Here is a 13,604-nt window from a genome sequence, read left to right as displayed (position 1 = left end):
GCCTCCGACGTCAAGAGGCTCGGAATCAGACTGGGGAAGTTTGTCTCTTCCCCCCCCCCCCCCGGGTAGGGGGGGCAGTGGGTGGGCAGGGAGGAAGATGCCCGGGGAAGCGACGCCGGGCTACTCGTGGGAAGGCGCAGGCAGAGGGCGGGTTTTCCATACGCCAAAGAGGGAGGGGGGAACTCTGGCAAACTCCGGGCCCGGCGGGTGGGCGCTTTGCGCGTTAAAGGGGCCGTGCGAAGGCGCCCCTTTTCTCTGCGCCGGTGGCCCCGGGCCGCGCGCCTTCCCCTTTAAGGCCGGAGCGTGGCCGTGTGCGCGAGGGAGCGGGCGTGCCTCCGCCGCCGCCGCCTCCTCGCCGAGTGACACAGCAGCCCGAGAGGCCCTATCAGTCACTCGGAGCCCGCAAACTCCACCTTCCGAGCGCGGAAGCCGTGGGCTGCGCCGGGGAATGTCGTGCGCGGAGTGAGGCGGGCGGCGCAGCATTAGCGAGCGGCGGCGCCGCGATGAACTTGCCGGGCACCTAAGAGGCGGGCCGGGCGGGCGGGCGGAGCGAAGACCGGCGCCGAGGCGCGCGGGCGCTGCGGGTCCCGGGGCTGCCGCCGTTGCCGCGACGTGGGCGCCCAGGCAGCCGAAGTGGATGTAACAAGCTGGTGGGGCGCCGCTCCAAGATGCTTCTGGTTTCCCCGCGGGTAGAAGCACCACGCATGGAGCCGCACATTTCAGTAAGTGGGGAAGTCCGGCGAGACGGACGGACGGAGGGAGGGAAGCGCCGGGCCCGACGGGCGAGGGCAGCGGAGTCCCCGGCCGGCCGGCAGGGGCGAGCGCGCGGCGGAGTTCCGCGGCGCCTTCCCAAGGCCCCCGGGAGGACCGCGGGGCGGGGGGTCGCCTTGCGCGTCTGCACGGGGCTGGCGTCGGGGGCGCCGCGCGTCTCGGGCCGGGGCGAGAGTGGCCCCTTCGTGGCTTGGGGCTGCGCGCTGGCTGGCTGGCTCGCTCGCTCGCTCGCTCGGCGGCGTGGGCTTAAAATGGTGGAGGGAGGGAGGGAGGGAGGGGGTGCCTTGCCACCGTGCGGCTGCTAGGAAGGAAGGAAGGAAGGAAGGAGCGAGCGGCGGGGCGGGAGAGAAGTAGGGCAGGCTGGCGGGCTTCGGGGAGAGGAGCGGCGGGCGGCCGGGCGGGCAGGCAGGCAGACAAAAGTGCAGCCCCTGCTTCGCGGCGTGTCTGGCTGGGAAGCAGCTGCCGCTGGCAGGGGGAGGGCGCGGGAGGCGCGCGCCCGGCCTTCGCCTCCCATCTGCGCGCTCGCCTGCTACAAGCCCGGAATAGTTTTGTTCCTTAGGCAAACACGGGGTGCTCGACCGACACACCGCCGCCCCCGCCGCACTCGGCGCTTTGGCAGGACGAGCAGTTTGCAAACGAGGACAAACTCGGCCCCCTCCCTGGCAAGAAGCCGCGGTGGTCCTCCGGGAGGATGGCAACAAGGGAGAGGGGCTTTCCTGTGGTGGCCCCCCAAGCCTGGAACGGTCCCCCCGACGAGGCTCGCTCTGGCACCAACATTGTTATCTTTTCTGCGCCAGGTCAAGACTCCCCCCCCCCCCCCAGCATTTAACAGCATGATGTGTTGAGTTTTTTCTATTCCCAGAATAGTTGTTTTAAATAGAAATTGTCTGTCTTGGTTCGTAACCTGTTTTAATGCTTTTTATGGTTTTAAATTTTATATGTCGTTTTTTAATGTTCAATGTTTTAATCTTTGTCAACCGCCCAGAGTGCTCTGGCTATGGGGTGGTATGTAAATAATAATAATAAATGCAAAGTGATACTTTTTTGTGTGATGTTGGAGGATTTAAATATATAATATATTAGCAGGATTCTCGTTTCGACATGAAAAATGTGTCTCGAAATCAGGTCTGGGAAGGAAGTCGCTGCTGTCTGATTTTTTTTAAAAAAAATATCCTAGATTAAATGCTGACTGCACAGAAGATTTAATAGGATTAGAAATCGTCCAATGCGCGCTGTCCTAGAAGCTGTTGTGGTATCCCTGTACAAACAGAGTCATACAGGAAGGCTTGTTTTAGCCTAATTACACGGTGGGGGGTGGGGGGTCGCCTTTAAACCTTGACCAGTCTGGCAAGCATGAACAAAACGGGGGGTGGGGTGGGGGGCTCCCGTACAGGGATGCTGAAGAAACACCTGATGATGATGAGTATCTTGGAAGTCTCAGCGGTGCAGACAAAGTGCCAAACATGTCCTTTTTCAAAAAGTGGGGGGAAGAGGCATCATTGCAGACACGGGGGCAGCTTCTCTCCTTCCTTTTGTCAAAATTCATCCTGTAAGCTAATTGGGGCAGGGGACGCTCCCTCTTTTTCTTTTGCTACTCGATAAGCCCATCATGGACCGTAATGGAATTGTAGTAATAATGGATGGCCTGATGAGCACCAGCCTGACAGAGCAATATTGGGGTGGGGGTGCTGCTGCTGCTGCTGCTGCTGCTGCTGCTGCTGCTGTAAAAATTGATTCTGCCTAACAAAAAGAGTGTTGTGTGACTGGGAAGCTTCCTTCCAGCTCTGAATACCCAAATTTAGTCCGAACTGTCCTGGCTGTGTCTTTCTGGCCTTGGGCTGAGTTCTTCCTTGTTGGGTTTCTTTCTTTAAAAAAAAAAATCCACCGATGCTGACTCACTTCTTCTTTTTTTTAAAAAAAAGTATTTTGATTTCTCACCCTGTGATTAAGAGATGAGGTGGAAGGAGCCACTTTGCGGGATAAACAAGCTGCTTGTTGTTGACTGGGCCTCTCCAGCTGTCTCCCTTGTTTAACCCAGAGGAGGAGGAGGAGGAGGAGGAGGCTGTATTCGGCTGATTAATTATTAGCATCTCTCTCCTTCCCTTACTGCTTTTTGACTCCCCCCCTAAATTAACTTGCTACCCAGGTTGCTGGGACCCTCCCTCCCCAAATATGAGACTTCTGGGGAAGTGAGGGGAGGTTTTGTTTGGGTGGCCTTTAAGCAGCTACTTTTGCTTATATTCACAAGCATTGCTTTTGTTATGGGTGTACGAAAGGGGGAGGAGGGGTGTGTGTGTGTGTGTGTGTGTGTTTGAGGGTGGTGGTTCTGTAACCAGGGTGATGCGGGGAGGGGAGTATTCTTCCTGGTGGGGGGAGGAGGAGGAGGGCAGTTCTCCTTGGAAGAAACCAGCTAGTGCTTTCTTTTCAGAGTCCTCCTTCTTCCTGGAATAATAAATTTAAAAGCTGCTTTCTCTCTTATTCTCCTCCCAGCAGGCTGAAGCCGGGAATGGAGACGGGGAGGGGTGATGGCACAGTGTCTGCAAAAGATCCTGGCGTTTGTAACAGGAGATTAATAGGTTGCAGGGGAGTCTCTGTTGCCCTCTAGCATGATCATCAGCTCCAGCGTTTCCCCCCTCTGCAATTCGCAAAGGCTCTTGAGGGGCTACGTCCCCCTCCCCTCCCCTCCTCTTCTTTGCCCATTGAAAATAAGGCAAGAGTCTTTCTAGCTTTACAAAGATGCTGCCCAGAAGAGCCTCTCCCTTCCCGAGAGAGGAGAGTCTTGACCCTCTGATACGAGCCCCATATGTTTCGGTGTTCCTTCTGCCTATGATTCTGCAACGGTGGAGATGAATAAGTAGCCTAATGATGCTGTTCTTCCCTCCTGTTTCTGGAAGATGTGCTTGGTGCTCAGGCCAGCGTGTGGAAGGACTTGCTTACCAGCAGCTCAAAATGTCCATGCCATAAACAGGTTTAAGGTTTTCTCCCTCTGGTGTCGAGACACTTCTGGATGTTAGAATTGAGGGCTGGGGCTCAAGGCTTTCTGGAAGTCATCATTTAATGCAGCAACACCAACATGTATAGTTTGTTGTTTATTCGTTCAGTCATTTCCGACTCTTGGTGACTTCATGGACCAGCCCACGCCAGAGCTTTCTGTTGGCCGTTGCCACCCCCAGCTCCCCCAAGGTCAAGTCTGTCACCTCCAGAATATCATCCATCCATCTTGCCCTTGGTCGGCCCCTCTTCCTTTTGCCTTCCACTTTCCCTAGCATCAGCCTCTTCTCCAGGGTATCCTGTCTTCTCATTATGTGGCCAAAGTACTTCAGTTTTGCCTTTAATACCATTCCCTCAAGTGAGCAGTCTGGCTTTATTTCCTGGAGTATGGACTGGTTTGATCTTCTTGCAGTCCAAGGCACTCTCAGAATTTTCCTCCAACACCACAGTTCAAAAGCATCTATCTTCCTTCGCTCAGCTTTCCTTATGGTCCAGCTCTCGCAGCCATAGGTTACTACGGGGAATACCATTGCTTTAACTATACGGACCTACACCAAATGATGCATGCTCTATAGGCGTGCCTTCATCCCAAAGAACTATTGGAATTTGGACAGGAGGGAGAGAGGCGATACATAACTCAATATGTATTGGACTACAACTCCCATAAGCCCCAGCCAGCATGGTTGATAGTCCGAGGTAATAGGAGTTGTAGTCCAAAACATCTGGAGGGATCTATGTTGTAGAAGGCTCTTTTGAAGGCTTCAAGCTTAGATGGGGCAGTTGGTTGTGGTGACTCACTGGTAAGGCAGTGTCACTCTGCATATGCTCAAGGGCACTCCCAACTCATGTAAGGTGGGTTTAAGGTTGCAGGGCTCAATGTGTTCCCCCCCTTCTTCTTCCCCTGGAGAGGTGCATGTGAATGGGCTAGGAACCAAGTGCTTTCTTCTTTCCTCATCTGACAGTAATTGCAGGACGGGGAATGTGTGCTGAAGGGACTGCTTATAAGACCTGAAAAACTCACCTTTTTTGCCTTCTACGCAATCCCCTACCAAAACAATCCCCACCCACCCCCTAAAACACTGTATTTATTTCAGTTTTATCCAACTTTTCTTCCAAGGAGCTCAGGGCAGCATACATGGTTCTTTTCTCATCCCCCACCCCGTTGCCATTTTATACTCACAACAACCCTGTAAGGTAGTTTAGGTTGACAGATAGTGGCTGGCCCAAAGCTTACTGGCTGAACAGAGACCTGAACCTGGCTCTCCCTATTTCTAGCATGGCACATTACAATAGCTTCCCCAACTTGGTGCCCTGCAGATGGGTTGGGCTGCGGTTCCTGCCATCTCCAGCTGGCATTGGCCAAAGGGCTGCGCTACACTGTAAACCATTTCCCCAAAACTGATTTTCATATCTGTGGAGCCATAAGAAGTGAAGTGGGGCTTGAAGCTAATGACACATCACCTAATACTGGCTGGAGAGATTTCCTCTTTCTCCCTCCCCACCCCATGGATCTGCCCTTGTGTGGGAAGTCTAGAATTTGAAAGGGCTTGACTAGCTTTTGCCTGGAAACCTGGCCTTTTCAACTAGCAAGGGGTTAAATAGAGCAACTTGTAGAGAAATATATTATTTTTGTATTATATAATTCTCTAGTGTTTCTATGTTTAGCTCTGTAATCTCTGGTTAATTCCTAATGCATGTCAATTTTGGACATCCCTTGCTTGGAGAAGAAACTGACCAGCAAGCCCTAAAGGGACTTAGATGGGAGAGTCTTGAGGATGGAAGGGAATTTACAAGCCCCCTCTGGACCACTACTCAGGATCATGATTAAAGGAGAAGGACGTATAAGTATGTGTATGTGTCCTTTGGAACTGTAGACCCATACTGAAGCATTCCTAGTCGTTACAAATGATGGTGTCTGTGTAGGGCTGTACATGTTCAAGGATTCATTTCAACACGCGTAGAATTTGCTGCTGACCATATAATGGATCACGTTGAGAACTTTTGTTTGTGTTTGTATTTTCTAAACCAAGTTTGGCTTTAAACTTATTTAACTGTCTGGCGACGGGCGCAAGTGCCTTGATGGTATCTCATGAGAAGCATCATCATCTAAGAGATGCCAGCAGAGTAAGGGAAACATGGAGTAGAACAAATGGTGCTTTGTTATTTGACCAAGTCATAAATGACGTCGACGCGGGGAAGCCAGTCTGAACTGACTCCTCTTGAATTGGGAACAAGTCCAGCGTGTCTCTGCCACTTCTGGGAAAACGCTGAAAGGGTGGGTTGAACTGGAGCTTTGATAGGTGTCAAGAAGCATGTTGGAGAGTTGACCACGGGTAGCAGTGGCCACAGCTAATGGCTGCGTTGCCGTGTCATGTGATGTAACTTGTTTGTACACAATGTGCCTGTCATTGGGGGACGGGTGGGCGGGGGAATCACTTCCTCTGATGAGCAGTTCCTTGCAGGGATCAGACCGTTTTCATTAAGCCAGTACAAACAGCTGTACCGCAAAGCTTGCCGTGGTATGAAATTCTCACCTTTTGTACAGGGACCTGTCGTACATGAATCATGCAGCAACAATGGTCTCTCGGAGAAATTGAAAGCAGCCTCCACATGGCAGCCCATAACGTGCAAATGGGCCTTCAGATATGCTACATGGTGCAACTTGGTTACTCCAGTGGGCGAGATCTGTCGACTTCTCCTAGATATACTGCTAGGGGACAAAACTGATCCGTTGCTTTTTTAACTCATGTCCTGTGTGGACTAACGAGAAAGATCTTGGAATTGTTGTAGATCACAAGCTGAATATGAGCCAACAGTGCGATATGGCTGCAAGAAAGGCAAATGCTATTTTGGGCTGCATTAATAGAAGTATAGCTTCCAAATCATGTGAGGTACTGGTTCCTCTCTATTCGGCCCTGGTTAGGCCTCATCTAGAGTATTGTGTCCAGTTCTGGGCTCCACAATTCAAGAAGGACGCAGACAAGCTGGAGCGTGTTCAGAAGAGGGCAACCAGGATGATCAGAGGTCTAGAAACAAAGCCCTATGAAGAGAGACTGAAAGAACTGGGCATGTTTAGCCTGGAGAAGAGAAGATTGAGGGGAGACATGATAGCAGTCTTCAAATACTTAAAAGGTTGTCACACAGAGGAGGGCCAGGATCTCTTCTCGATCCTCCCAGAGTGCAGGACACGGAATAACGGGCTCAAGTTAAAGGAAGCCAGATTCCGGCTGGACATCAGGAAAAACTTCCTGACTGTTAGAGCAGTGCGACAGTGGAATCAGCTACCTAGGGAGGTTGTGGGCTCTCCCACACTAGAGGCCTTCAAGAGGCAGCTGGACAACCATCTGTCAGGGATGCTTTAGGGTGGATTCCTGCATTGAGCAGGGGGTTGGACTCGATGGCCTTGTAGGCCCCTTCCAACTCTGCTATTCTATGATTCTATGATAACCAGAAGTCTGGGTAAGTGGGAATATTGCACTACCCAGATGTGGAGCAAACTTTGGCTATTGCTTAGCAGAGCGCTTCTGATGTAAAAAACGAAGAAGTGATATTACCTGTTGATATCTTAAAGCAACGCTAAGCCTGGCTGATTGCCTCAAAATCATCCAGATCTGCTCATGGCTGAGCCAGGACTTAATCCTCAAGGTCTCCAAGCCGAACTATCTGTCCATGGGGCCAGACTGACTTCCCAGGGTGCGTTTGGATGATCGCACAGGGAGAAGGAGCCACTGCGGCTTCTTCCCCTGCCTCCCAGCTGCTGTTCGCATACCCCTCCCCCACACTAGGCAGTGTGTCGTCTGAACCCGGCCTGTGGTGAGGTGGGGGCAGCACGCTGTGGGCTTTGGGGTGGTTTCAAACCATGGACAAACATTGCCGACTTTTGCTCCATCGCAGGGAAATTATGCAAATGGAGGTTGTGTGCATGGCACAGACAGACATGGCCCGGAGGTGGGGAGAAACCCTGGGCCATTGTCCAAGCCCAGTCTGTGTGTTGAGTGCCCAGCGAATTGGAGAACCCTGAAGGTCCTGTTAAGTGTAGGCTTCTGTGCAATCCTTGCATCTCGCGAAGCTAGGAGGAACCCCCAGGTGGGTGGGTGGGTGGGTGGGCGCACTCCTCTAAAGTGCCCCTGAACAGAATGTGAGCAAATAGCCAGTCAAGTGCAACCCACGGGCTCCCTCCTGCCTTTCCCCTGTCCCTCCTCCTTTCTCCTCTCCCTCTCTTTGCGCTTCCCTTCTGGAGCAAGATTATTGGAAACTAAAGCTGCTGATGTGAGAGATGGAACATATGGTGCCTCCATAAGAGAGAGCCATGCTGAAATGGCCTTGAACCTGCCCGACGGACCAGCTGTTTATTGCCAGCCAGAGCAGCTAATCAGCTCTTCCCTTAAAGAAACCTCTCCCCTCCCCCACCGGGCTCTAGGTGCTCTGTAGTTTGCATACTAAAGAGAGTTCTCAATAGGAGGAAAAAGTAATGGTGTTGGGTATTGCTTTCCTGCTGGTGGCTGGCATTCTTCCCTTTCCCTTGAGCACTTGTCTGCACGCTCCCAGTCCTTTTGGCCTGGGTCGATTTGTGATTTATATACCTTTATGTTAGAGCTGGTTACAAATGTATCTACTGTAGTTAGGTACCAAAGAAGTACAACTGTTTCAATGCTTGTAAGATGAATAGGTTCTGCCTAAGAGGAACAAAATCTCGATCTTGACAGGCAATGAGGCTTACTCTTTTCTGGGGTTAAAATAATCTTTATAACTATCTTAAATAATAGGTGATTTCCATAAGGACCCCCCCACCCACCCATCCCACGCACGCACACACACACACACACACACACAGACACGAAGGAAGTGTGTTGCCACCTGCCTTCTCTCTTGTTCGCTTTTCTTCGATGCAACGTGCATCCCAGGACATGTGATGGTATAACTCGAGGCGTGCAGCAGCGCATACATGCCTTGAGAAGGCGCTTGCTCAAACACTTGAGAGCACTTCTGGAGAGAGAGGCAGGCGAGAGCAGAAAGGAACCCAGGAGTCTTACAGTTTTGGCAGCGATCCCTTTCAGTCCTCCACGTGTTGTGGGGAGGGAGGGAGAGGGGGACAATTTAGGAAAAGATGCTTCTGGTTGGAAGGAGAGAGGGAAAAAAGTGACAAGGAAATTCCATGTTAGGAAAGCATTAGCAAAGGGCGATGTTAATGTTTTCCTGTCGCTGACGTTGGTGGTGACACAGTTGTGTGGGCTGAAAAGGCAACGTCATGAAGCTTTTAAACTCAACCAGGAAGTTGTCTGTTGCTCGGGAATGAAAAACAAATATAAAGCAGTGTGTTTTGTGCTAGGTGAAGTTTACATAGTTTCTCCAGAAAGGCAAAGGCTCTTCCCTTTGTTACTCAAAAGCAGAATTTGCATTTGCCTTCTAAATTTACAAATCAAAAATCCTGCCAATGACAAGTTCAGTTCAGAAAGGAAAATAAACTCCTATCTGGCATCCAGGAGACAAAGTTTAGGAGAGCTTTTCTATTGGCCTGTAGCGGAAAGATGAGGGAAAATATACATGACACCTTAGAGACTTAATTGGTTCAATATGTCTTCAACTGCTGTAAGCAACAGCCTCTTCCGTCAAATGTAAGAATGGCGTCTGAGCCTCTCTATCCAACTTTCCATTGCATTTACAGGTACTTCATTGCTTAATAAGCTTGTTAAGGATGGCAAGTGTAGTTAGAAACAAGTAATGCACCATAGGCTGGAACCTGTGTTTTGGTCCTGGAATCCCTTTTCCCATCCTGTGTGGAGTTGCGAAGATCATAGAATCATAGAAACCTAGAATACTAGAGTTGGAAGGGGGCCTATAAGGCCATCGAGTCCATCCCCCACCCCACCACCCCGCTCAATTCATGTTTTATCTTGGAGGCTCTTTAGCCAACACACTTTCATGGTGGACAGATATTGCTGTTCTAGAATTTGGTTCTCGCAACGGCTGGTTAAACCCAATTGCTATCTGTTCTGTATCTTTATGTTCCCAGGTGGGAAACAACATTAAATAACATTAACATCATCATCATCATCGTTATTATTATTATTATGATACTGACAAGCACCAGACTCTCCAGGTTAGGCAAAATCTGTCCCACTTTGCTTTTATCTTGTTGATGTAAAGTTGAATTCAGCCTCTGAGAATGTCAGGGAATATTCTTGTGCTTCAATTTATTTCAGACCCTGGGATTCTTTTCCAATTATTTTTATTTATTTATTGCATTTTTATACCACCTAATAGCCAAAGCTCTCTGGGCGGTTCACAAAAATTAAAACCATAATAAAACAACCAACAGGTTAAAAATACAAAATGCAGTATAAAAAGCACAACCAGGATAAAACCACGCAGCAAAAATTGGTATAAGATTAAAATACAGAGTTAGAACAGTAAAAATTAAATTTAAGTTAAAATTAAGTGTTAAAATACTGAGAGAATAAAAAGGTCTTCAGCTGGCGATGAAAGGAGTACACCCCACTGGAGGCTGGTGGGTCCATTGTCAGTGGGGTGGTGAATCCACTCACCTTCAATCGTTCCTTTAGAGTTCTGACTGAAACCTGGAGTGGACTCACTGCCCCACTGACACTGGAGCTACCAGACTCCACTGTCCCCTTATCCACCCCATCCACCCCCCCAATTGTTTGGTGGTTTTCTGTCTTTTGTGTAATCTTTCTCAATTTTAAAGGTTGAAAGGCCTTAGCTGCTGGCAGTAAAAGCTTCAAACTAAAATATCCTTTTGCTGTGGCCCCACCCTTTTGGGTCTGCCCACCACTGGAGGGTGTCCCCTGAAAGCTTCTCTGAAATGGAATTTGGCCCCTGGGCTGAAAGAGGTTGTTCACCCCTGGTGTAGTAGGATAAAGTCCACTAAGTTTCAGTGGGACTGGAGAACTCTTCGCCTGGACCATTGTGATCATGTTAATGGTAGTAGAGGGGCGAATAGGACTCTGGGTTGGTTTGTTGGTTGGTTTTCTGACTTGGCCACCAAAATGTCTTGAGCAGGTTCTGCTTTGTTGTTGTTGTTGTTGTTGTTGTTGTTACTCATGTTGTAATGTCTGCTGAACCATTGAAAAATAAACCATGATGGCTTCAGGAAAAGGCACCTGGACAGAACTGTGAATACAGTTTGTAAACTGTTCATGAGCCCATGAGGAGATGGCATTTCTGCTGGGTAGGGTTGGTGGCGGAAGGTGCTGCTTCTGCAAGTACTCAGACATGTGCTGAGCGTGGCTGCTGTCCAGTGGACTAGTTTCTTGTAGAGAACTTACTGCGCTGCTGGCGGCAATTACGGGCCAAACACACCTCCCCTTCTTTCTATTTAAATGAGCACATTGGGGGAACAATAAATTATCTGTTGGGGCAGACTGAGATATCCACAGAGAAGACTGCCAAATGCATCGTTCTGAAATCAAAATCTGGTCTCTGGTTTGAGCTGGGAAGACTATGTACAAAAATACCTTATGTTTTGGTGTAGGAAAACAGACACTTCGGAATTCCAAAAATGTAATACCAGGACTGAAGTTTTGAGGTCTCCCAACCCAGTTCCTTTGTGTCTGAAAGCACCAGTGAGCCTTTGCTCTGAACACAAGTAAAAATAGAATTCATCTTTTGTATCCATCCTGCTGGACACTGGATATTCCTCAAGGATCTTCTTTTGCAGTACTAGATGTTTGGAAACAAATTTTTCTCCGTTGGAATGACAAAAGAATAGCAGAGGAGGAATTTGGAAAAAAATATATGACTGGATTCAAATGTTTTTATTGTTTCTTCTCCTGGCACTTGAGAGTTGCTAGTGGTGCAAAAGTGTGCAGGGTCAATGTCTGTGTGAGGTACCATTAATTACCAACTGGTTTCATCACCTGATCAAGATAGTTAAATCTGTTCAAAAAAGGAAGTGGCACCCTTCCAAAGACTTTTCTTTATACTGGACAGATTTGCCACTCGCTTATTTAAGGAATGATTAATATTGTATATTGCTAATTTCCTCCTTACTATAGGGAGAACAGTATCCAATCATTATTCATTAGTAAGCTTTGCTGCCCAGTTTTCCAGTATGGGCAGCTCCTTTAAAAAATGCATTTCAAATTGAAGGATTTGTGTGTCCAGGGCTGTGCGTCAAACTATTTTATATCAATATTGATTTTTTTTAAAGGGGGGTTATGTTATAAAGAGGGAGCTTTTATCCCCCTGAGCTCTTGGGCAATTATCTCAGTGCCATAAATGTTGATACGCACATAATGGATGTAACTAAAAAATCTCCTTATCCAAGCAGAAAACGCTGGGTGTTTGTTGGAGCAGATAGAATGCTGAGAGTGTGAATAGACAAACCCATATGTCGTCGGTGAAAGAGATAAATGATGGACGAACAGGAGTTGGTTACTATGGATCAGCACAATGCAACCAATTTCCGTCATACCCTTCTCTTAATAATATACCCGCTTCAGTGCCATTGACGGGTAACCTAGGTAGAACCAGTCAACTGTAAGATGGCTCCCCCCGCCCCCACGTGTATGTTTTTTAAAGAACAGTTAAAGTCCGGGCTATTGGGAAGTTTTCCTGTTCGCATTCCATTTTAAATCAATATCTTTAATTTCACTGTGGCTTGCATAGGAGAACTTCCTGGTAGATGGCGTCCTTGAAAGTCTCAAAATATTTCAGATGTTGTCCAAAAGTCAGACAGCATCATTTTTTGCTTGTTAGTAATTTGGGTGGAGAAGCTGGTGTGGACTTTGAAAAAGTATCTTGGTTTTTTCTGAATGGGTGGATGACGCTTGAGTACTGCCATGAAGAAACAGCGCTGTTTAAAAATAAAATTGCTTGAAGCAGAAGTGTGTGTGTGTGTGTGTGTGTGTGCTGGGTGTGTGAGTTTTGGCAGCCTTTATTGTGGCATGAGAAAGATGGGAATTTCAAATGGGACAATTCAGTGGAAGTTCCGAACGAAACAACAACTGCAACTCACTACCTTTGCATCTAACATTGGATTGATGTTGCCCTGATATCCCTTCAAAACTGCTCATGCATTACTGAGTGAGACTTTAAAAAGCAATCGATCCCAGATGTGTGTGTTTGGGGGCTGGTTTTTTGTTTGTGAGGTACAAGAGTGCTCTTGGGCTGACTTGTTTTTCTTAAGCCACAGTCCAGCTAGAGTTGGGTACCATTGATTGGTCTCAAATGTCAAATGTTTGTGTTTTTATCCAAATAGATGGAGTGTAAGCAGACCAGAGTGTCGCAAGTTTACTTGGGGGATAGTTAGGAGGTGGATGGAAGGGCCCATAAAAGACTACTGAGGTTAGGAAGGGAGGTGTGAAAGTCCTGATAACTCCCCATCAGGTTGGACCTGCTTAACAACGAGTGTCTCAGCCTGCTCAGGAGACTGAAACAACTGGGCCTGTTTAGCCTTGAGAAGAGAAGATGGAGGGGAGACATGAGAGCACTCTTCAAATACTTCAAAGGTTGTCACACAGAGGAGGGCCAGGATCTCTTCTCGATCCTCCCAGACTACAGGACATGGAATAACGGGATCAAGTTACAGGAAGCCAGATTCCAGCTGGACATCAGGAAAAACTTCCTGACTGTTAGAGCAGTACGACAATGGAATCAGTTACCTAGGGAGCTGGTGGGCTCTCCCACACTAGAGGCCTTCAAGAGGCAGCTGGACAACCATCTGTCAGGGATGCTTTAGGGTGGATTCCTGCATTGAGCAGGGGGTTGGACTCGATGGCCTTGTAGGCCCCTTCCAACTCTACTATTCTATGATTCTACTATTAGAGCTGGGATTCCTTGTCTCTTGAAGCTCTTCCCGTCACTTGCTGGATAATGCTAAA

At 48.6% G+C, this 13,604-nt stretch overlaps 1 protein-coding gene across 1 annotated transcript in view; it reads left to right on the top strand.

Annotated features, from left to right (window-relative positions):
* The first annotated feature begins 658 nt into the window (after positions 1-658).
* MAMLD1 (mastermind like domain containing 1) overlaps positions 659-13,604 on the top strand; it is a 100,128-nt gene continuing 87,182 nt past the window's right edge. The window contains exon 1 of the mRNA XM_063141683.1: positions 659-722. Coding sequence (XP_062997753.1) covers positions 669-722 — 54 coding nt within the window. The 5' untranslated portion in view covers positions 659-668. The remainder of the gene's footprint in view (positions 723-13,604) is intronic.

This window comes from Elgaria multicarinata, chromosome 15 (genome assembly GCF_023053635.1).
Source record: "Elgaria multicarinata webbii isolate HBS135686 ecotype San Diego chromosome 15, rElgMul1.1.pri, whole genome shotgun sequence".
NCBI lineage: Eukaryota > Metazoa > Chordata > Lepidosauria > Squamata > Anguidae > Elgaria > Elgaria multicarinata.
This window is presented reverse-complemented; position numbering and strand designations above follow the sequence as displayed.